Here is a 23,090-nt window from a genome sequence, read left to right on the forward strand (position 1 = left end):
AGAAATGAGGCCTTTATCAGAGATACCAGTTGTAAAGATTTTCTCCCAATTTTCTGCTTCCATCCTAATTTTTGTTGCATTGGCTTTTTTGTACAAAAACATTTCAATTTAACATATTCAAAATTATCCATTTTGCATTTTGTAGTGCTCTCTATTTCTTGTTGGGTCATGAATTCTTTTCTTTTCCATAAATCTGATAAGTAAACTATTCCTTGCTCTCCCAAATTACTTATAGTACCAGCCTTTACTCCTAAATCATGAACGCATTTTGACTTTATTTTGGCATATGGTGTAAGATATTGGTCCATGCCCAGTTTCTGCCCTACCATTTTCCAATTTTCCCAACAGCTTTTGTGAAATAGTGAATTATTAGCTCAGAAGCTGGCCTCTTTGGGTTTATCAAAGAGTAGATTGCTATAGTTGTTGACTTCTCCCTCTTCTGTTCCTATCCTATTCCACTGATCCACACCTCTATTTCTTAGCCAATACCAGGGAGTTTTGATGACTGTTGCTCTATGGTACAGTTAAATGTCTGGTATGGCTAGGCCACCTTCTCTAGCATTTCTTTTCATTAATACCCTAGATATTCAAGACCTCTTGTTTTTCCAGATGAATTTTGTTATTATTTTGTCCAGCTCAGTAAAATAATTTTTTTGGTAGTTCAATTGCTATGGCACTGAATAGATAGATTAATTTAGGTAAAATTGTCATTTTTATTATATTAGCTCGGCCTAACCATGAGCAACCGATATTTTTCCATTTATTTAGATCTGATTTTATTCGCGTGAAAAGTGTTTCATAGTTATGTTCATATACGCCCTGGGTTTGTCTTGGCAAATAGACTCCCAAATATTTTATAGTGTCTACAGTAACTTTGAATGGAATTTCTCTTTCTATCTCTTGCTGTTGGGCTTTGTCAGTAATGTATAGGAATGCTGAGGATTTATGTGGGTTTGTTTTATATCCTGCAACTTTGCTAAAGTTGTTTATTATTTCAAGTAGCTTTTTACTTGATTCTCTAGGATTCTCTAGATAAATAATCATATCATCTGCAAAAAGTGATAATTTAGTTTCTTCTTTTCCTATTCTAATTACTTCAATTTCTTTTTCTTCTCTTATTGCTACAGCTAATGTTTCTAGTACCAAATTGAACAGTAGGGGTGATAATGGACATCCTTGTTTCACCCCTGATCTTATTGGGAATGCATCTAGCTTATCCCCATTACAAATAATGCTTGTTGATGGTTTTAGGTGGATGCTATTTATAATTTTAAGGAAGGCTCCATTTATTCCTGTGCTTTCTAGTGTTTTTAGTAGGAATGGGCATTGTATTTTGTCAAAAGCTTTTTCTGCATCTATTGAGATGATCATATGGTTTCTGCTAGTTTTGTTGTTGATATGGTCAATTATGCTAATAGTTTCTCTAATATTGAACCAGTCTTGCATTCCTGGAATAAATCCTACCTGGTCATAGTGTATTATTCTGGTGATAAGTTGCTGCAATCTTTTTGCTAATATTTTATTTAGAATTTTTGCATCAATACTCATTAGGGAAATTGGTCTATAATTTTCTTTCTCTGTTTTGACTCTACCCGGTTTGGGTATTAGTATCATATTTGTGTCATAAAAAGAACTTGGTAGGACTCCTTCTTCACCTATTTTCCCAAATAGTCTACAAGGTATAGGAATTAGTTGTTCTTTAAATGTTTGATAGAATTCACACGTAAAACCATCTGGCCCTGGAGATTTTTTCCTAGGGAGTTCATTGATGGCATGCTCAAATTCTTTTTCTGAGATGGAGTTATTTAGAAATTTTACTTCCTTTTCTGTTAACCTGGGTAATTTATGTTTTTGTAGATATTCATCTCTAAGGTTGTCAAATTTATGGGCATACAATTGGGCAAAATAATTCCTAATTATTGTTTTGATCTCCTCTTCATTAGAGGTGAACTCACCCTTTTCATTTTTGATACTGGTAATTTGATTTTCTTCTTTCTTTTTTTAATCAAATTGACCAGAGGTTTATCAATTTTATTGGTTTTTTCATAAAACCACTTCTTTGTTTTATTTATTAATTCAATAGTTTTCTTGGTTTCACTTTTATTAATCTCTCTTTTGGTTTTCAGTATTTCTAATTTGGTATTTAATTGGGGATTTTCAATTTGCTCTTTTACTAGATTTTTCAGCTGTATGTCCAGATCATCGATCTCCTTTTTCCCTATTTTACTCATGTAAGCATTTAGGGATATAAAACTTCCCCTAAGAACTGCTCTTGCTGCATCCCATAAGTTTTGGTATGTTGTTTCATTATTGTCATTCTCTTGAATGAAGTTATTAATGGTTTCTCTGATTTGTTCTTTGGCCCACTCATTCTTTAGAATTAGATTATTTAGTTTGCAATTAATTTTTAGCTTATTTTTCCATGGTTCTTTGTTACAAATAATTCTTATTGTATTATAATCTGAAAAGTGTGCTTCGACTACTTCTGTCTTTCTGCACTGGATTGTAAGGTTTTTATGCCCTAGTACATGGTCAATTTTTGAATATATGCCATGTACCACTGAGAAGAAAGTATATTCCTTTTTATCCCCATTCAGTTTTCTCCAGAGGTCTATTATATCTGCCTTTTCTAAAATTCTGTTTACCTCCTTAACTTCTTTCTTCTTTATTTTGAGGTTAGATTTATCAAGTTCAGAAAGGGGGAGGTTGAGGTCTCCCAATATTATAGTTTTGCTGTCTATGTCTTCCTGTAACTCCCTTAACCTCTCCTCTAAGAATTTGTATGCCATACCCCTTGGTGCATATATGTTAAACAATGATATTGCTTCATTGTTTATGGTGCCTTTTAGCAGGATATAATGTCCTTCCTTATCTCTTTTAACTAAATCTATCTTTACTTTTGCTTTGTCTGAGATTAGGATTGCTACACCTGCTTTTTTTACTTTAGCCGAGGCACAATATATTTTACTCCAGCCTTTTACCTTTACCCTGTGTGTGTCCCCCTGTTTCAAATGTGTTTCTTGTGAACAGCATATTGTAGGATTATGGTTTTTAATCCATTCTGCTATCTGCTTCCATTTTATGGGAGAGTTCATCCCATTCACATTCACAGTTATGATTTCTATCTGTGTCTTTTGCTCCATCCTATTTCCCCCTGTTTATGCTTTTATTTCTCCCTTTCCCCTTCCCCTCCTCAACAAAGTTTTGCTTTTGACCACCACCTTCCTCAGTTTACCCTCCCTCTTTATTCCCTTCCCTTGTCTTATTGTTTCCCACTTGTTACTTCTCCCCTCCCTTCTGACCACCCCTCTTCCTTTCCCCCCCCCTTCCCCTCCTACTTCCTGTAAGACAAGTTAGGTTTCTATACTTATCACGGTATGTTATTCCTTTCTTGAACCAGATCAGATGACAGTAAAGCTCAAATACTGCTCTTCTCCCTCCCTTCTTTCCCTCTACTATAATATGTTTTTGTGCTTCTTCATTTGGTGTAATTTACCATTTCCTACTACCTCCTTACCTCTTCTCTCATAGCCCTCCCTTTACATCTCTTACTTATGTTTTTTTTATCTTTATATCAATTACTTTATACAGGCATTCACAATCTATGTGTATGCCTTTCAATCGTCATAATAGCTGTACCATTCTCAAGACTGACATATATATGTCTATATATAAAACATACATAAGAAGATATAATCCTATACAAAGATCCAAATAATTTGCCCTTATTGATTAATAATGTTTGTGGGGGTTTTCCCCCTGTTTACCTTTTTATGTCTTTCTTGAGTTTTGTATTTGGAGATCAAATTTTCCATTGAGTTCTGGCCTTTTCATCAGGAAGGTCTGGAATTCCCTTATTTTGTTGAACGTCCATCTCCTTGCCTGAAAACTTATGCTTAGTTTTTCTGGGTAGTTGATCCTTGGTTGCAGCCCCAGCTCCTTTGCCCTTCAGCATATCATATTCCAATTTCTCCTGTCTTTTAATGTGGAAGCTGAGAGATCCTGAGTGATCCTGACTGTAGTTCCACGATATTTGAATTGTTTCTTTTTGGCAGCTTGAAGTATTTTCTCCTTGACTTTGTAGTTCTGAAATTTGGCTATGATATTTCTTGGTGTTTTCAGTTTGGGATCTCTTTCAGGGGGTGAGTGGTGAGTTCTTTCAATGACTATTTTGCCCTCTGGTTCTAGGACCTCTGGGCAGTTGTCTTTGATAATTTCTTCGAAGATACTGTCAAGGCTCTTTTTTTCATCGTGGATTTCCAGTAGACCAATAACTCTTAAATTGTCTCTCCTGGATCTATTTTCCAGGTCAGTTGTTTTGCCAATCAGATATTTCACATTTTTTTCTACTTTTTCATTCTTTACATTTTGTTTTACTACTTCTTGGTGCCTCATAAATTCATTAGCTTCCACTTGTTCAACCCTAATTTTTAATGAGTTAGTGTTTTCATTTTGCTTTTGAGTCTCCTTTTCCAATTGGTTGATTTTGCCTCCAAGGTGCCATTTTCTCTCTCTAGATTCTGAATCTCCATAGCCATTTCGCCAATCTTTTATTCCATATTTTCTTTTAGCTCTCTAATTTGGTTTTTAAAATCCTCCTTTAGCTCTTCCGGCAGTGCTTTTTTGGCTGGAGACCAGTTCACATTACCTTTTGAGGTATCAGATGTATGTATAGTGTCATTGCTGTACTCTTCCATATAGGCATTTTGATCCTGCCTGTCTCCATAAAAAGAATCGATGGTCCTCGGTTTTTTTGTGTTCTTCTTCATGTTGGTTTGCCTTTTCCTGGCTTTACAACAAATTTCTGCCTTTGGGGCTCAGGGCTCTCTGTCCCAGCTTTCTTGTTCTGGGGACTGTGAGTCTAGAATTATAGCATTCAGTTTCCTGGGGTGTGGTGGAGGAGTCTGGCTCCCTAACGTCTCTTTCCCTAGGGGTGCTCTCCAGCACTGTTGCTCTTCAGCTCTGGTCTCAGCTGTTTGTTCTTTGAGCTGATGTCTGGCACTTCCCCTGGGGGAGCAAGATTATGTCTGGGCTCCTGGTGTTGACCCCTGCTGGCTCTGCCCCTCTGGGACTAATGAACTTCTACTACTTGACCACTGAAGCCCCACTTCTTTCTCCTCTGTTCCAGCGTTCTTTTTTTCCCGAGGAATTCTCTGGGTGGGAAGGGGAGGGATTCGAGCCGTTTACCTGGCCATGATATCTCCCAGAAGTTCAAGAAGCATTTCATACCTTCGGGCTGCAAGACTCAGGAGTTGGTGTTTCACGACCGGTGGCGTTGTGCTGCCTCTCTTGGCTTCCACAGACTGCCATCCTGTGTTGGGCGGCCTGGGGATCTCTGCCGGTTTTGGGTGCCCAGCTTTCTCCCAGCCTCCAGTATTCTTTTAACATTGGGTACCAGCCAGAAAGGTCACCAGAATATTGAGTGGATCCATTTGGTGAACTTTTGGGGGAGCATGGAGTCACACAGGACATTTAGGCATTTCAATCAGCATTGTTGGAGGGAACTCCCAATTCAAAGACATCACAGAACCATTTGTTTTGGTGTAAGTAATAAACATAATGGAGTCTAGAAATCTTTGCATCTTTCATTCAGTTATATGATAATAAAAGTATGATCTGTTAGGGAATGTTATTTGTGAAAGCCTGCCCATTTCCCTCCTTGAGAATGCCGCCAAGGAGCATGTGGATGATTTTCATTAAAACTACATACAGCTGGGAAAGCAGGCATATAGACCGGTGGTTGTTGGTGTTTTCTCATTTGCTTTTTTTCAGTATTAACAAGATGTGAGATTTTTTTCTAGGCCTCTTTGCTTTCTTCCTTTCTTTCAGATATTTTTAAAAACAATTCCCTCACCATCCTCACAATTTTGTCAGCTACAGTACAGATTTCTCATAAGTGTCCTTGATCTAATCTGGCTGCTTTCCACATATTTGTTCAATTGTGGTTGTTACTCAGTTTTTCAGTGGTGTCCAAATCTTCATGACCCCATTTGAGGTTTTCTTGGCAGAGATGCTGGAGTGATTTGCCATTTCCTTCTCCAGCTCATTTTATAGATGAGGAAACTGAGGCAAACAGGGTGAAGTGACTTGCCCAGGGTCACACAGCTAGAAAATGTCTGAAGCCAGATTTGAACTCACCTTCATTTTTGCATTATTTCCACTTCATTTCTAATCATATCCAATAATGTATCCCAAGTATGATAGATTTCTTGTTCTTGGTGGTAAAAGTTTGTTATTTTTACAAAAAATTTCCAAATTTCTTTTGTTCTGTTTTTTTTTTTTGCTGTCCTATTTTCATCTTTAAATGTCCTGAGGATGATTTTGTTTGGTTAGGCCTGTCATTAGGATTTTATTTAAACTGGTTTCATCCCTTATTGCTTCCACTTGCTTTAAAAGGGAATACCACTCATAATCTTCCAGCATCTGCTATAAGATTTTATAAAATGAGTTTATATTCTAAAATGATATGCTCTTTGGCTGCTATCTCTCTCCTCTTGGCAAGTAAAGCATGTTTGCTACCTGAAATGCTTTTTAGGTTCTCTTGGTCTCCTCGTTATAACAATTGATTTCCATCAGTTAAACTTCTGTGTCTCTAGCATTTCTTCCATCCATTATTCATTTTTCATTCTCACTGCCTTATTTCAATAGAATGCTATCTCTTCTTATCTTTTCCCTTAATTTCATACAAATTTTTATCTTCGCTCTAGTAAATTGGTAATCTGACTGTACATAGCCAGCCAATTCAAGAATGGTTCTCACATCAGCAAGTCATTTCTTATCTGTTAAAATGTCATCTTTCTAAGGCTATTCAATATTCACCATGTCAGCAGCTACTAATTTGTTTCTCAAAGACAATGCCCATGATGTATAGAATATACAGAAGTCCTAGACCTCTGTATCATGAGCATGTCTTTGAGGAAAATATATTTTTTTGCCATCTTCACTTGTTCTCAGTTTTACACTTAAGTCATTGTGTATGAACGTGTATGTGGATTTAATGTTGAGGGTCTTATATAATTCTTTGATAGTTTTTCTGCTTCTTGATCCTTTGTGATACATAGTGGTGCAAATTTTGCAATTATTTTATAGTGGTCATTTTCTCTCTAAGTAAGTTTTCCTGAGCACTTGGAATGTGGGTGATGTAAAATATATGATGACCTAATTAGAATTTATGCAATGAAAGTTAGAGCAAAACAGAACATGGAGCAACCAGTCTTGGCTCCGGGGAAAAGATCAAGAAATTCAATTGTCCTTTCAGTAAGAGATGTGGAGGATGACAGCAGTGTGTGCACTGTCAAACAGAGTCATTGCATTAATAGGCTTTGCTGAATAATTTTTCTTTGTGAGAGAAGAGGACTCTTTATCTGGTAGGTTGTTGGAAAGCAGAGAGGAAGAAGATATCCAAAAAATTGACTCTTGTTTCAAAATAAAAGACATGATGCTATTTTTTTTCCCAGAAGGATTTAGCCAACAAGAAGAATACGGAGAAAAGGAAGCCCAGTAGGTTTCATATTGGGAAGATATAATTTTTTTAAAAGTTGACATTTATATAGCTCATTATATGCATTATTTAATTCATCTTCAAAACAATCAGGCACATTGTGTAGCATAGTTATCACCACCACCATCATCATCATCTTAATTTTAAAATGATAAGGAAAAATACTGAGACTCATTGGCTTGCTTTGGGTCACCGAGATCATAAGTGGCAGATCTGGGTTTCAAATCCACGTTTCCTGATTTCAGTACTCTTTTAAAATACACCACAGCTGCCTTTATTAAACCAGAGAATCATTAACAGCCTATTTTGGTGGCCATGGAAAGTCATGTAACCTCTCTGGGCTTCAGTTTGTTCATCTGTCTAAAATAAAGGGCTCTGTGAGTTGTCCCCTAAGGTCCCTCCTAGTTCTCTCTTTCTGTGATAATCAATTAAAGATCAGACCAACAGTCATATGATCTCTGTGTAGAGGTCAAGGATCCAAGAGTCCAACTTGTTTCTGCCCTGAGTTCAGGACTATTGCTGAATCAAACCACCCACCCCTCATGATTATTAAACCTGAGCATTGACATGTGACCACTTGGCAAAAGGCAAACAGTACAGAAACTTCTGGGTCCACTTCGATTTTTAGGAAGAAAAACTGCCCAACCAATATTCTTGCAGGATCCTGCTGAGAACTAAATTTCAAAAAGAGACATTTCATGCTTTCTGTAAAATCTTCTCCCTCCCTCTATTCCTAATTCCTATAATCATACAGGCTCAACTATTTTCCACTTAGGTTGTTTTCTCAGCAAGGGTTTTGTTCTCTCTAGCATCTTTCCACTGAGTGGGGATAAAACAACATAAGCCTATAATCAGCAGATCTCAATCAGATAAAGAGTAGAATTTTTAAGTTCATCTGTCTTGGCCACAAAAACAAAGTTGGCTCCAGAGAAAGGTGAAACCTGGTAGTCTAGTGTCCCAGGATATGGGATCACATAGACCAAGTTCAATCCTGGGGGTTACCCAAAAAATCATATATGCCTTTGGCTCATTAAGCATATATTCTGACTTTATTGTAAAAAGTCTCAGAATATAGTTTGCATTTAGGTTTTCCACATGGGAGTGAAAGGGTACCCTAGGATCCCATTGTAACCCATTGAGGTAATAATGCATTTATTGATCGAGTCACTTAACCTCTCTGAGTCTCAGTTTTATCATCTGAAAAAATGGGAATAAGAATTGCACCCACCCTGTAGGGTTATTTTGAGGATCAAGTGAGATGATACTTGGAAGACATTTATGGTAGTACTTTGAGCGCTTGGACTATTCTGGTAGGAAAATGCACTTGGAGCCAAGAAATCTATTCAGGGGAGGGACAGAGTTAAAAAGAGGGCTTCCCTCCTGGGGTCACTGGTAGGTGAACCTGGGGAATACTACTTAAGGGAGTGGGAGGTCCTCAGTATAGCTATGATACACAGCCTAGGGATGATTCTTAAGAGGATACTTCTAGGCTAGACACTAAAAGTCAGTGGATTTGATTTGATTATTTGATACAGTGGAAGGAGAAGACAGAAATGCAAAAAAAACCACTTGGAAAATAGGTAAATCATGACTAATCAATCCACCTTCTCCTCCCTTATGAAAATCAGGGATATTGGTCCCATCTTTTAATCTTGCACCACCTCTCACCTCTACAATTTCTCCAAGATTACTTTCAGCAAATTATTTTAATATATTATTACATAATCCAGTAACTATTGTTGGTGTTCAGTCGTGTCTGACTGTTCATGACCCCACTTGGAGTTTTCTTGGCAAAAGTACGGGTTTGCCATGGCCTTCTTTAGCACATTTTTCAGATGAGAAAACTGAGGTAAATAGGGTTAAGTGACTTGCCCAGGTAGTATGGAGCTCACCACTAATGGGGAGACAATAGATGGAATAAAAAAGACATACACAAGATCCAAACAGAGCAGAAAGAAGATCATGTTCTGGAGAAAGACTCAAGTGACTTTTTAAGGGACCAGGATCACCAGGACCACCCTCCTGCTACTGATACAGCTAGTGAGTGCCTGAGGCCAGGTTTGAAGTCAGGAAGATGAATGAGTCTGGCTGACATCAGGCCTGGCCCTCTACCCACTGTACTTCCTACCTGTCCTGATTTAATAGAGTGGGGAGCAGAGTGTAGAAATTATAGGGCTATTGGTCAGAAGACCCCTCTGCATTACTCACCAGCTATTAGAGCTGGGGAGTAGGCCTCGTTTTCTTTCTAAGTTTCAGCTCTTTATGCCTCAGGGCTGCAGTGTATGCAGTTATTTGCAAACTCTAATGAACCGCAGAAGTGCTGAGTGCTCAGTGTTCCTGGGTCTTGTGAGATGCTTACTCAGTGTCACCTCTCCCGGATAATCTTTCTGCCTGTAGACTTCATGGGTGAACCTGTCATCCCCAGATGCTGTGGGGAAGTCCTGTCCAATGACTGGTGAGAGAATATGCTGGATAACGCCCATAGTTGGACAATTTGGGCCCTTGTGGTTATTGTCCCTTATAGTTTTGGGGACACACCTCGGTTGAGCAGGAGGCTGTTCCTGGGCCCCCAGCCACTTGAGCCTGCTCTCTATGGACATTGCATGGGCTTTTTTATCACACCTATGATCTCCTCATCGGTGGTGAGCTCCCAAAGGGCAGCAGTTGGTTTTGTGGTTTTGCATTCCTTTGTAACCACAGCCCTTAGCATCGTGCCCTGCACACAGTGCTCATTTAATAAATCTTGTTGACTCACTGGAGAGGTGTTGTGAGGGGAGATGCTTAGCCAAACAATCCAATAGGAACAATGATTCCTTTCTTTGAGATTGGGAGTTAATTAGGGCAAGTGTGCTATCAGCTCTTTTCAGGGGGAAGGAGGAGAGAGAGCTGGACTTCTGCCAGTTGCTAGCACTGGGACTTTATTTATTTGGCCTCAGTTTACCTGTTTGTAAAATGAGTACAATGATAGCTGTGGCACTGGCCTCATTAAGGTGAACATTGAACAAGGGAGAGCATATGATACATTGGAAGAGCACTGGTTCTGGAATCAGAGGACTGGGTTCAAATTCTACCTCTAGAGCTTGTATGACCTTGGATAAGTCACTTAATCCCCCAGGCCTCAGTTTCCTTCTCTGTAAATTGGGGGCATTGGACTAGATGGCCTCTGAAGTTTCCTTTCAGTTCTAGACTTACAAACTATAGTCTATAAAATGGAGACAAAGCTAGCCTCAGCCCTCACCTCATAGGTTAGATATGAATATCAAATGAGACAATTTATGTCAAGGGCTTTGTGATCCATAAAATGCTATACAAAGGTCAGGTATCATTATTATTATTATTATTATTATTATTATTATTAAATATATTCTACAAGATGGTGAAAGGTAGTGGTCCAGCCTATTCCATGACCTCTGGGGCTGGGACCAAAGGCAAACTGAGAAGCATAATTTAATAGGAAGATGAAGCTAAGGCAGCTAGTCAGGGTCTTGGAGCTGGCCAAAGGCCGGGAATAATCTTTCAAACTGTTAACTGTTAACTTGTGACTATCTCCTCCCCAATCCCTCCTCCAGTTACCCAACAGCTGCTCCCCTTTCTGGTTTCCTAGCAAAATCCTTTTTAAATGCGTTGGAGTCTGTTATACTAAGGTTGGGCAGTGGCAGCAACAGGAACAGGTGGGTTGGAGCAAAGGAGACATTATGTTCTTTCAGATGAGGCCCTGAGTTTAGGACACTGGCCAACAGAGAGATGTGGTGGCAGCTTAGAGCCCTCTGGGGCACCAGTACGCACAAGGGAGCCATTTCAGGCATGGCGTACTCCAGCTGGAATGTCATTGAGTAAGGTAAAGGGGGGGGGCAGGGCACATCCATGTGGCTCTCTTTTTATATCTCTTCCCTTTTTGATATTCTTCTGACAGCTACACTGAACATCTGCCTAAGATGTTCCTTCTCCGTAGCCCCCAGATGCTGCAGACTCTGGAGAGAGCCTTGAGGATGGACATTCCTGAGTCTTTAAAGGTAAGCATGAGCATCATTCCTGTATGTTTCCTCCCCTCCACTCATGCAGTCTTGGTTCAGTGGCTCATCTCCTCTCCCGTGGACGACCACAACAGCCTTCTGTACTAGGTTCTCCTCTATCTTAGCCTTCCTCCACAGAATAACCTTCCTAAAATGCAGGTTTCATGTTGCCATTTCCCCCTACTCAGTAACCTCTAGTAGTTTCTAGGATCAAATATAAACTTACCTTTCCCTTCTCCAGCGCTGAGTGCATAGTAAGCCCTCAAGAAGTGCTTGTTGACTGGCCAACTGATTCCACACACTTGGCATTCCAGTCATATTGACCTACCTTATGACCTGCACATGTGACAGTCCATCTCCCAACTCTATTCCTTTTCACAAGTTATCTTGATTCCCAGAATCTATTTCCTCTTAACTTCTTCCTTTTGGAATCTTCTGTTTCCTTCAAAACTCAGCTCAAGCATGACAATCTATATCAGGGGTTCTTAACCTGGGCTCTCTGAACTTATGTTTAAAAATATTTTGATAATTGTATTTTGATACTATTGGCTTCCTTTGTAATCCTATGTATTTTATGCATTTAAAAACATGGTCTTGTGATGGGGTCCACAGACATCACTAGATACTGCCCAGGGGGCCATGACACAAGCACACACATACACCTACACAACCAACTAAGAATTCCTGCATGAGGCCTTTCCTAACTCCAACTCCCAGCTGCCCGTGACCTACATCCCTAAACCACGGTGTATTCATGGTGTATATATCATGGATATGCTTATATAGGGTGTTCCAAAAGTCTTAGTGCCAGTTATTAGCCTTTGAAAGTCCTCGTGCATTTTAAACTTTAATTGCTGTTCTGTGTAGATGTTGTCGCCCCTGTGAGATAGTAATTGGAAGAGTCAGAGTTTGAACTCACAATTTCAGTATGGTTTCCAGTACAAAGGGCTGTCAAATCAGTTCATTTTTAGAAGCAAGAACCCAGGGAGGAATTTGTACACCCTGGGAGGAGAACCAAGGGTCCATGATTTCCTAGCTATGTATTCTTAGGAAAGTTACTACCTTTCTGGACTTCAGTTTCCTTATCTGTAAAAGGAGTAGGTTGAGTTATGATGATCTGTAGGTCTCCATCCAAGTTCTATGGTCTAGGATCCTTTGATAATATGCAATAGAAAATGGGGGGTGAGGTGTCGAAGTATGAGAACTCCATATGGGGATAATTGAAACCTCTCTATCACCTGGTCCTAAGTCTTAGGAGGTTGCTTGAGGCTCAGAGAGGTACTTATTTGCACTATGAGAGGTTAAGTGACATCCATGTTGTGTTGGAAATGGAGTTTGACCCCTGTTCTTCCTTACGTCCAAGCCTGACAATCCATAATATTAGGTTGCCCTGGACATGTTTAGAAAATCCTGCCCTCCTGCATGTGACTGACCACTGGAGACTTTGAAACCCCAATTATATACAACTCAACTTAGCAACTTACTGCAAAGTAAATCCTTAACAATCCCTGACTTTTCTAACATCTGAAACATCCTATTACAATGTGTTCCTTTGCTGGTCCTTTTTGTTTGTTGTATCCCGGATCCCTGCCAACCTTGCCTCAGGTTAGCCCTGTCTCAGGCTCTGCAACAGTCCCCTCTCTGTAGAAATTATACCCTCCCCCATCCAAAAGAAGAAGTAAGATCCAAGGATCATTTTTTTTCCAGAGCACTCCACCCTGGACAAATAAAGTTATGACCAAGTGCTCACTTTGGAATTTCTCACGATTAGGTGGCGCCACAGTGCACGGAGGGCTGGGTTTCCAGTCAGGAAGACCTGAGTTCAAATCAAACCCTAGACACTTACAAGCTGTGTCACCCTGGCCGAATCATCTAACCACCATTTGTCTCAGTTTCCTCAACTGTCAAATGGGGATAATAAGAGAACAGCCTTTATCTCACAGAGTTTGTTGTGAGGATGAAATGAGATAATATTTATAAGAGTGCTTAGTAGCACAGTGATTAGCATGCAGTAAGTGCTTAATAAATGTTTATTCCCTTCCCTTCCTTCCCTTCCCTTCTTTTCTTTTCCTTTCCTGTTCCCCCCTTCGCACATACATAACCTGCTACATTTGCACATCATCATAGCACCATAAACCACAGATGTTATAGCTGAAAACAGGTTCACCAATCTTCCACTCCAGTCTCCTCATTTTATTTTTATTTTTTAAAAATTCTGACTTTAACCAACACCAAACAAAATGGACATTTTTGTATATTCCAAGTTGAAAAGAAAATGTGGATTGTACATGAAACTGCAGGTCTCTTATTATGGATACCTTGTTTTTCTTTTTATGTGTATAATAAGTTTTGAGTTTTGTTTTGACCCTTCTGATCTGTATTCACTCCTCATGTGTGCTTCATAAATGCTTGTTGGTTGACTGAGTCAAGTAAAGGTTGGGCTAGATCAATGATTTCTAACTCAAGAAGAGATTGGAGCCACTAAGCCATGAATAAGGATCAAATCTTTTGGTGGGGGAGGGGGGGCAGCAGATTGGCTTAGAAAACCAAATTAACATTATGTTCTATTGTAGTTTTACCTTTTTCAATATTTTCCATTTACATTTTAATCTAGCCTGGGCAGCCTCCAGCGTGGGTGATGACCTACAAGATGACCACTGAAGCCTTTCCCTCTATGGTAGCCTATAAATTTATATAAAAGCGAGATGGTGTTACTATCCCCTCAGGACAATTAAGCTCCATTCAATGCCTTGTATATAATAGGTGCTTAATAAATGTGTATTGAACTGAAGTGGATTCAGGAATTCAATTCTTATCTTTCTCCCCTGCTCTCCTGGAGTGTCCGTGGAGGTGGTATTCCTAAAGGACCAGTGTCAAATGTTGGACTGCCTCTCCTACTTTAAAGTTCTGATACCACTGACTTTCACTACTCTGAGCTCAGAGCTTCCTCCTTTTCACATGGGGATCTCCTTGCTCTGAGGTCTCATCCAATTCAGTGTCCGGCATGAATGCTTTTCAGTAGAACGCAGCCCGCTGTCCCAAATGTAGGTCATACCTACAAAACGCAATACAAAATGGGTTGTGTGCTGGAATGAGCATTAGACTCAGTCAAAAGACCCCAGTTCAAGTTTGGGCTCAGCTATTTAGTATCTCTATGCCTCGGGCAAAATCACCGAACTTCTCCCTCCTGGTGGCAAAGTTTTCTAACCTTTCTAACACTTGCTGTGTTTTCACTCATTCTCCCCTGGAGAATGTGCCTGCCCCACATCTCACTCCAGGCAATTTTCCACTCAGTTATCAAGGTGATCTCCCTTAAATGTAAGTGTGACCATGTCACCCTCTACTCAGTCAACTCCAATGGCTTCTTATCACCTCCAGTTTCAGATAACCTGACACCCTTCTTTAGTCTTCTCATACCTTATACCCCATCAATCCCATTTCTTCCCCTTTTCCCCCCACCAAGTCCTCTGAGATCTCCTTGTTCTTCAAACAACAGACTCCATCGCCAGGCTTCAAGCTTTTTTACAGGCTGCTCCCTTTGGCTGGAATCATCTTCCTCCTCAGTTCTGCCTCCTGGCTTCCCTGGTTTCCTTCAAGTTCCAATTAAAATTTCATCTTTTACTGGAAGCCTTCCCTGATTCTTCTTAATTCCAGTGTCTTCTCTTTATGAACGAGCTCCCATTTATCCTGTATATCGCTTCTTTGTATGTACTTAGTTGCATGTCGCCTCCCCTATTAGATTGTGAATTCCTTGTGAGCAGGGACTGTCTTTTGTCTTTCTTTATATCTCTAACTTAGCACAGTGACTGTCATATAATAAATGTTTATTTACTGATTTTGTCACCTTGCCCAATGGACTGACTGTCACTCTGTCTTCTTTGGGCTGCCTCTCCAGATTTATGGGACCGTCTTCCATATGAACCACGGGAATCCATTCAAGCTGGAGGCATTGGTGGACAGGTGGCCAAATTTTAAAACTGTCATCGTCCGACCTCGAGAGCAGGTAAACCACTTGTTTTGTCTCCATAGAGGCTGAGCTTACCCCTTTTCACTTCATCAGTGGCAAAGCTAGAATGCTTGTATTACCTGGTCAACAACTTTCCCCATTACTCTAGTCCCTTCCGACATTCTGATCACTGGCTTTCTTTCCTTTTTTCCAACCTGTTCAGGACATGACAGATGATTTAGATCCCTATACCAATGCCTACCAAGTTTATTCCAAGGATCTCCAGAATTGTCAGGAAATCCTCAAGTCTTCAGATGTCATCAACTGGAAGCAGCATCTGCAGATTCAAGGTAAGAATGTCATGGATTTGCATTAGCCAGTCAATAAACTCTTCTCCAGTCATCATTTAGCACAGCTACCTTTTGGCTCTATCAGATCTTCTAATTCCTAGAGGCTGCAAACTTGGCATGAATCTACAGGGCAAAATAGCTGCCATAAGGGCTAAAGTGATCTTAGACTCCATCAAGGAAGACTTAATGTCCAACACTAGGGAGGTAATGACAACCATGTACCCTGCTCTGGTCACGCCACATCTAAAGTATTGTGGTCAGTTCTGTTCTCCACATTCTTGGAAGGATATTGGCAAAATGGAGCATATGAAGAGAAGAGAAATCATTCTTACAAGGACTGGTTGAGAGAACCGAGGATATGTAGCTTGAAGAAGAAAAAGTTTGTGTGGACTTGGAGGTGGTGGTGGAATATGAAAGCTGTCTTTAGGTATTTGGAAGGCAGGCACGTGGAATAGGGGCTCTATTCCTCTTGGCCCCAGGACAGAATTAACAACAATGGGCAATCCTTACAAAGAGGCAAATTTAGGCCTAATCTCTGGGAAAATTCCCTAAGAATCAGAGCTGTCTGAGAGTGAAATGAGCTGCTGTGAGAGATAACCAGCATCCCATCCCTGCAGGCTTTGAAGCAAAGGCTGAGAGGCCATTGTTGGGAATGGTGTAGAGAGGATTGTCAGGTATGTATGAGTGTGAAGAGATAATCTCTGACGTTCCATCTGATTTTGAGATCCTGTGACTCTTCCTAGTCGAATGTCTTCACCTCCAAGGTCAGGAGCCAATTCCATTTTCCAAAATGTCCAGGATCCCTTTGTGAGATTATACATTGGTCTTTCGCTCAGGCTTTAATTCTGATGATAATGTTTCTTCCCTGTGTCTGAATGGTGGAATTTTGGAACTAACGGAATTTTGTTTTCATTTTTTCCTCCTATAGGTTTACAGTATGGCTTAAACGAGGTGATAAATAATGTTGCAGAGGAAAAATCAGTCCAGGTCAAGGCAACAAATCGATATCTCTATTTGATTTCTGAAACAATGAGGAGACATGCGCCTTCTCAGCAAAATGTGGATAAATCACTGAAGACTGAGAAACCAAAAAGAGATTTGTAAGTTGTCTAAAATCTGAGTCATGCACAAGTACTTCTTACTCTACAGAAGATGTGTTGCAGTCTAACTGACTAGAACGTGAATTTCTATAAGTCAAATTCTGTTTTCCTGCTGATTTCCATTTCAAAGGTGGAACAGTCCCTTCCCCATCTGATTAAAGTGAGGACTTCTAGTGTGGTAAAGACCAAAGCAGTGGGAAATCAGGCCTTTGCTATTCTTGTGCCACCATAAGTGCTATAAATTAGCTTCACTGTTCTGGGGTTTTCTGATCCCTGACATCTCCTATTGACCTTACAGATATTACATGACTATGTTGTGAATGTAAGAATCTCCAGACTCTGAGGGAACAAATCTTGGAATTTGATTGTCTGTCTTCTCTTCTTCACTTTTTGCTTGGATATTCACATTGCTATTGGAGCTAGACTGTCATGTATATTTACTTATAAAGACTATCTTTCATAGGAAAGTAGTTGGAGGGTGTGGAATCACCCAGGCCTATTTCAAGCTCGAAAATGCTGCTATACATAGTAATTTGGTATGAAGTAAGAGGCAGCATGGCATAAGGAATTGAGCCAACCTTGGAATCAGGAAGGTTCAAGTGTCACCATTGACCCTGGGCAAGTGAATCAACTTCTGAGTGCCTCTAGACAACTCTCTGAAGCTACGAGTTGTAGAACACTTGTCAATCTGCAGTGGTAGTGAGCTGGTTCCAGGATCAACCAAATCATGGGTGTTTTGTATAGAAGGGAAATACAGTAAGAAGATCCATTTCTTTGGACCACAGAATTGTGACGGGAAAGAAAGATTAGGTAGGGATAAGGTTGTGAAGGGCTTTAAATGCCCAACAGAGTTCATAGTTATTTATTTATATTTTATATTATATGTATATAATATATATATATTATATATTGTATTATTCTTAAATGCCCAACAGAGTTCATAGTTATTTATTTATATTTTATATTATATTATTCTTAAATGCCCAACAGAGTTCATAGTTATTTATTTATATTTTATATTATATATTATATGTATATATTATATATATTATATATTGTATTATTCTTAAATGCCCAACGGAGTTCATAGTTATTTATTTATATTTTATATTATATATTATATGTATATATTATATATTATATATTGTATTATTCTTAAATGCACAACAGAGTTCATAGTTGATTCTACAGATGATAGAGGTCACTGGAGTTTATTCAGTAGGAAAGTGACATGGTCATAGCTTCCCTTTAGGAAAATACTTTTCTGGCAAAATGGAGAGTATTTTAGAATATCAAGACTTGAGGCGAGAGTTCAATGAAGAGGCCGTTGAAAAACCCTGATGAGAGGCAAGGGGGGGGGCCTAAACAAGGGGAGTAGTCATGTGAATAGGGTGGAAGAAACAAATGTGAGAGATATTGTGTAGGTGGAAATGACAGTTTGGTAACTAAGTATGTGGGGCAAGGGAGAGTGAGGAGTCAGGACACTAAGATGACAGAGCCCTGGGCCTGGAGTTAGGAAGACCTGTGTTCCCACCCAACATCAGACACTTGTTAGCTGTGTGACCCTGGCCAAGTCATTTAACCTCTGCCTCCGTTTCCTCAACTGTAAAATGGGGTAATAATAGAATGGCCCCTACTGTGCAGGGTGGTTATAAGGATCAAATAAGATAGTATTTGTAAAAGCACCTTTTACCATAGGACCTTGCACCATATGAATGTTTATTCTCTTCTAGAATTGAGATATTTGGAACAGGGATAGATTTGAAGGGAAAAATAATGATTCTGTTTTGGACATGTTCAGTCTGCGTTCTTAAAACCATCCAAATAACAGTCGATAATACGAAAGTTCAGGAGAGAAAAGTAGGGCTGGGCTGGTAGAATTAGGACCCATCTACCTTTAGATCGTGGTCTGTGTTGGTGCTTTATCTCTCTTCCATTCCTGAAGGGCAAAGACTGGGTGTCTTATGTTAGCTTCCTTTTCTCTGTAACCAGCACTTACTAATAGTGGGTACTTATTAAAATAAATAGTGAGGTCTTGTGAACCAGCATCTGTAGCCAGATTTCCTGAGGTCTTGGGCCTAAGAAGCACCAAAATGCTTTGCAAAGCCCACCCTTTTTCATCGAACACGCATATGTCTAAACTCAAGGAAAATGACTGGGTACCCTGTTAGAGGAAATTGACAAAAGGGTGTTTCAAAGATCTGTGGTTTGGTTGGAATATGGGAACATTCTACCATAGATACATATTCCAACCCTTCTCTTCTTGGTCTGATGGTGGTTTTGTGCTGATGGATCCCCTAAAAAAATTCATTCCCTATTGGTTGAGCCACTCCAAATTTTGGATGCTTGTACAAAAGATACATGGTCTATCACTCAGCCCAGGCTAGAAACCTTTATGGCTTGGTAATACTAGCTAGAGTTTATTCTCTAGGAGGACAGAAGGTCACTTCCATGCCAGGATGGAACAGTGCAATAAAACCTTGTTCTCTACAAAGCCTGGATTCTATAGAAGATGGCAAAACACACACACACACACACATACACACACACACACACGCATGCAGGCACACATACTCACTCACCTCCATGCCCCCAAGGAAGATGAGATTAGCCAGTATCTGATGCCATATTAGCAAATGGAAGGAGAGGAGGAAAAAGGAAGATGCCAGAGTGTCTGGAAGGTAGATTTCCATCAAATCATCCATTTAGAGACTTCTAGTGAAAGCTTTTCATTTACTGTTTTGAAAATTCTCTTAAGTGACTTGCTCCAGGTCACACAGGCAGTAAAAGAGAGTCAGGGCTTGAACCCAAGGCCTGTGACTCAAAAGCTAGTGTTCTTTCTGATATATTATGCCACTCCATAAGATTCTCTAGCAGATAAGAATAGCCAGGCTTTGTAGAAAGCAGTGAGGTGGCACAAAGGATAAAGTGAATAAATGTCGGGAAGACCTGAGGTCAAATCTGGCATCAGACGCTTACTAGCTGTGCGACCCTGGGCAAGTCATTTAACATTGTTTGCCTTAGTTTCCTCATTTGTTAAATGAGCTGGAGAGGAAAATGTCAAATCCCTCTGTATCCTTGCCAAGAAAACTCCCAAAAGGTCTCATGAAGAGTTGCACGTGACTGAAGACGACTGGACAACAACAAAACCAGAAAACTTCACCGAACCACCAAGCTTTACTGATAGTTAGCATTGGCGGGATGTTTTAAGGTTTATTATTATGAAGGGATTATCATCTCATTCCATCTTCACCATAACCCTGAGAGGCAGGTGCTACTATCTCTCCCATTTTACAGATAAGGAAATAGAGGTACATGCTCTATCCACTGGGACATTTAGCTAAGAGTTGTTTTTTTATGCCTTGAATCATTAATAGAAATAGAATAACTGAAGTCATCTGAAAAGGCAGGAGTGAAAGATACTCAAGAGCCTCAGCCATAGATCTGCAGGGTAAAGTAAGCACTTTGCTGCTGCAGGTAACCACAGGAATCACAGAATTTCAGAATTGGAGGGGGCCTCAGGGGCTATGGATTCTAACTGAGAGCTGAAACAGGAGTCCATCTCCCTCATCTTACAGATGAGGAAATTGAAGCCCAGGGAAGATGACTGATCCAAGAACCCAAGGTCTCTAGATGAGGGAACTCAGCATCTGGCCTGACAATTCACTATGTTTGTTTCTGCCGGTGCTAAGTAACAACTAAATGTCTATTAAAGACACGTTTTTCTTCTGCCTAAAAGAAAAGGTAATAGTGCTTGACTGATGACTTGTCAGGGAGAGTGAAGGGTTCCTAGGAAGAATGGAAGTGCTTCAAGAGGGGAAAAAACAGATTTGAGAGACAGAAAAGAAATCTAAACTATTGCAAGGAGTCCAGAAGAATGTGGAAGAGACAGAGAAGGAAAGAAAGCTGAAGGTAACAAAAACAGCCTAGTGAGGCCATGTGCTCTGCTAATATTGGGTTATACAGAAGACAGAGAAACATGCCCCAGGAAAGAGGAGATGAGCAAAACTTTTGGGGCCACTTCACAAGCTTGCCACCTTCTCTAGGAATTGAGGTGCGCTTGATCTGCACCTTGAACAAAGCTTGGGGGTTTAAAATGAAAGGTGTTGGTGAGGGAGAGGGGGAAAACCCTTCAGGCCCATGGCACAACCTATTCTCCAGGATCCTAGATCTAGAGTTAGAAGAGATTTCAATCCAACAGGTACACGTTGCAGGAGGATGATTTCAGCTAAATATAAGGAAAAACTCCCTAATTTACAGTTTTCCCACCCAAGGGAACAGATGAGGAAAGTAAGACCCAGAGAGGTCAAATGATTTGTCCAAGGCCACACAACTAGCAAGTGCCTAAACTGAGCTCTGCACTTAGGTTCATACAGTAGCTATGGTGTAAACAACCAGCCTAATGTGCTCGACCTGTCAATGATGTTTAATTTTCTCTTTTTCCTCAACAGCAACAGAGAGATGTTTAAGATGTCCTCGCTGGATGTTGAGCATGCCTCATTAGTGAACAACCTCTGGAGCTTTGGAGGAAACCAGAAGAGCCTGAAGTTCATCCAACGTTGCATCCAGCACTTCCCCAGCTACTGCATTCTGGGGCCAGAGGGGACTCCAGTGTCCTGGGACCTAATGGACCAGACTGGAGAAATGAGAATGGCAGGAACCCTGCCTGAGTATCGAAGGTTGGGCCTGATCTCCCATATCCTCTACCAGCAGATCCAGGATATGGACAAACTGGGCTATCCTATATACTGCCACGTTGCTAGGGACAATCAAGACATGCAGCGGATAGGCGAGAAAATGAAAAAGATAATTGCACCCTGCAGCTGGCTACAGTGGAACTGTGAGCCCCTTGGGGCCTCTGCTGTCAAGGAGAGTGAAAGCCAGAGCAGAGGCTCAGGCTCCTCCTGAGCAGGGCACAGGCTCCTTCTCCAGGAGAATATGGGAAGGTGTTTGGATGGAGTGTTACGTATTTTTAACCGACAGGCCTCTCACTGTAGAGCATCAAACTTAAGCCAACACATTGATTTCTTTGCATAAATCTTACCATGATAACAAGACGCTTGGCTCTCTTTTTCCTTGGGCACTTCCCTGACCCCCCTCCCACCTGGTCTTTCTGTTAAAAGGAGGTTTAGAAGTTCTGGGCACCTATAAAGGAGGGGGTGGGGAACGGTGTCTAGGGGGCTTAAGACGTCACAGTGAATACCCATCTCTTCCAGTTTTAAATGATCCCAAGTTGGTAACAGCAATTACCTGCCCTGGTACCCAGAGGGTAGGGTCTGAGACACCTTTGGAGTCAGATGGCTGGAACTCTAAACCTGGTTCTGCTACCCACCTCCCCGGGCAGCCTAGGGCCAGGATCATAGAGCTGGGAGGGACCTCAGAGGCCATCTAAGTGAACCCCCTCATATTACACACGAGAAGACTGAGGCCCAGAGAGGAACAGCCCAAGGCTGCATAGGTAGTAAATGGGAGATGTGGAACTGAAACCCTAGTCTTCTGATTTTCAATCCATGACGGTTTTCACTGCTAATGTGCTAATGTACGGACCTCAGTTTCCCACTCTGTAAAGTGAGGAGCCTTGAAGATCTCTAAAGTGTCTTCTATGACACTCTATCTCCCAGCCTTTTTCTTCTCCTGCTTATTTTACAGATAAGGAAACTGAGGAAAACAAGGCAAAGTGACTTGCCTAGGGTCACACAACTAACAAGTGTCTGAGGCCAGATTTGAATTCTTGAAGATGCTTTTTCCTGATTCCAAGGCTAACACTCTATCCACTGTGCCACCTGGCTGCCCCTCTATGAGGGAGGTGCTATTATCCAAATTTTACAATCAGGGAAACTGAGGCTGTCAAGCGCTTTACCCAGTGTTACTTAGTAGTATCTGAGGTAGGATTCAAACTCACATCTTCCTATACATATGAATTAGTATTATTAATTATTATTATTCCCTATTTCACAGATGGGGAAACTGAAGCTGAGAAATCAAGTGTCTTGCTCAGGGTTTCAGAGCTAGTAAGGAATTCACGTCCTCTGGTTCTAGGTCCAGCTCTCCACTCTATTACCTGTTTCTCTTGTGGCAGCAGCAGATCACTGGGTGTTCTTCCAAGTCAGGAGAAAGGACAGGCTGGAAATGCAAGGTGTAAGGGAAGGCAGTAGACACCTGAGTTCTTGTAGCTTTGGG

The 23,090-nt window shown here is 40.6% G+C and overlaps 1 protein-coding gene across 3 annotated transcripts; it reads left to right on the forward strand.

Annotated features, from left to right (window-relative positions):
• The first annotated feature begins 11,062 nt into the window (after nucleotides 1–11,062).
• Nucleotides 11,063–21,967, forward strand: LOC118853002 (glycine N-acyltransferase-like). Of its 3 annotated transcripts, none has more exons than XM_036762789.1 (6): nucleotides 11,063–11,172; nucleotides 11,415–11,514; nucleotides 15,410–15,517; nucleotides 15,684–15,810; nucleotides 16,739–16,910; nucleotides 21,362–21,967. In XM_036762789.1, the coding sequence occupies exons 2-6, from the start codon at nucleotides 11,437–11,439 to the stop codon at nucleotides 21,816–21,818; spliced, it is 942 nt and encodes a 313-aa protein (XP_036618684.1). In that variant the 5' UTR covers nucleotides 11,063–11,172; nucleotides 11,415–11,436; the 3' UTR covers nucleotides 21,819–21,967. The 3 variants fall into 3 exon arrangements, with proteins under 3 accessions (XP_036618684.1, XP_036618681.1, XP_036618683.1); XM_036762786.1 differs by lacking the exon at nucleotides 11,063–11,172 and adding an exon at nucleotides 11,226–11,334; XM_036762788.1 differs by lacking the exon at nucleotides 11,063–11,172 and adding an exon at nucleotides 11,229–11,339.
• Nucleotides 21,968–23,090: the final 1,123 nt, after the last annotated feature.

The sequence above is a fragment of the Trichosurus vulpecula genome, chromosome 6 (genome assembly GCF_011100635.1).
Source record: "Trichosurus vulpecula isolate mTriVul1 chromosome 6, mTriVul1.pri, whole genome shotgun sequence".
Taxonomy (NCBI): Eukaryota; Metazoa; Chordata; class Mammalia; order Diprotodontia; family Phalangeridae; genus Trichosurus; species Trichosurus vulpecula.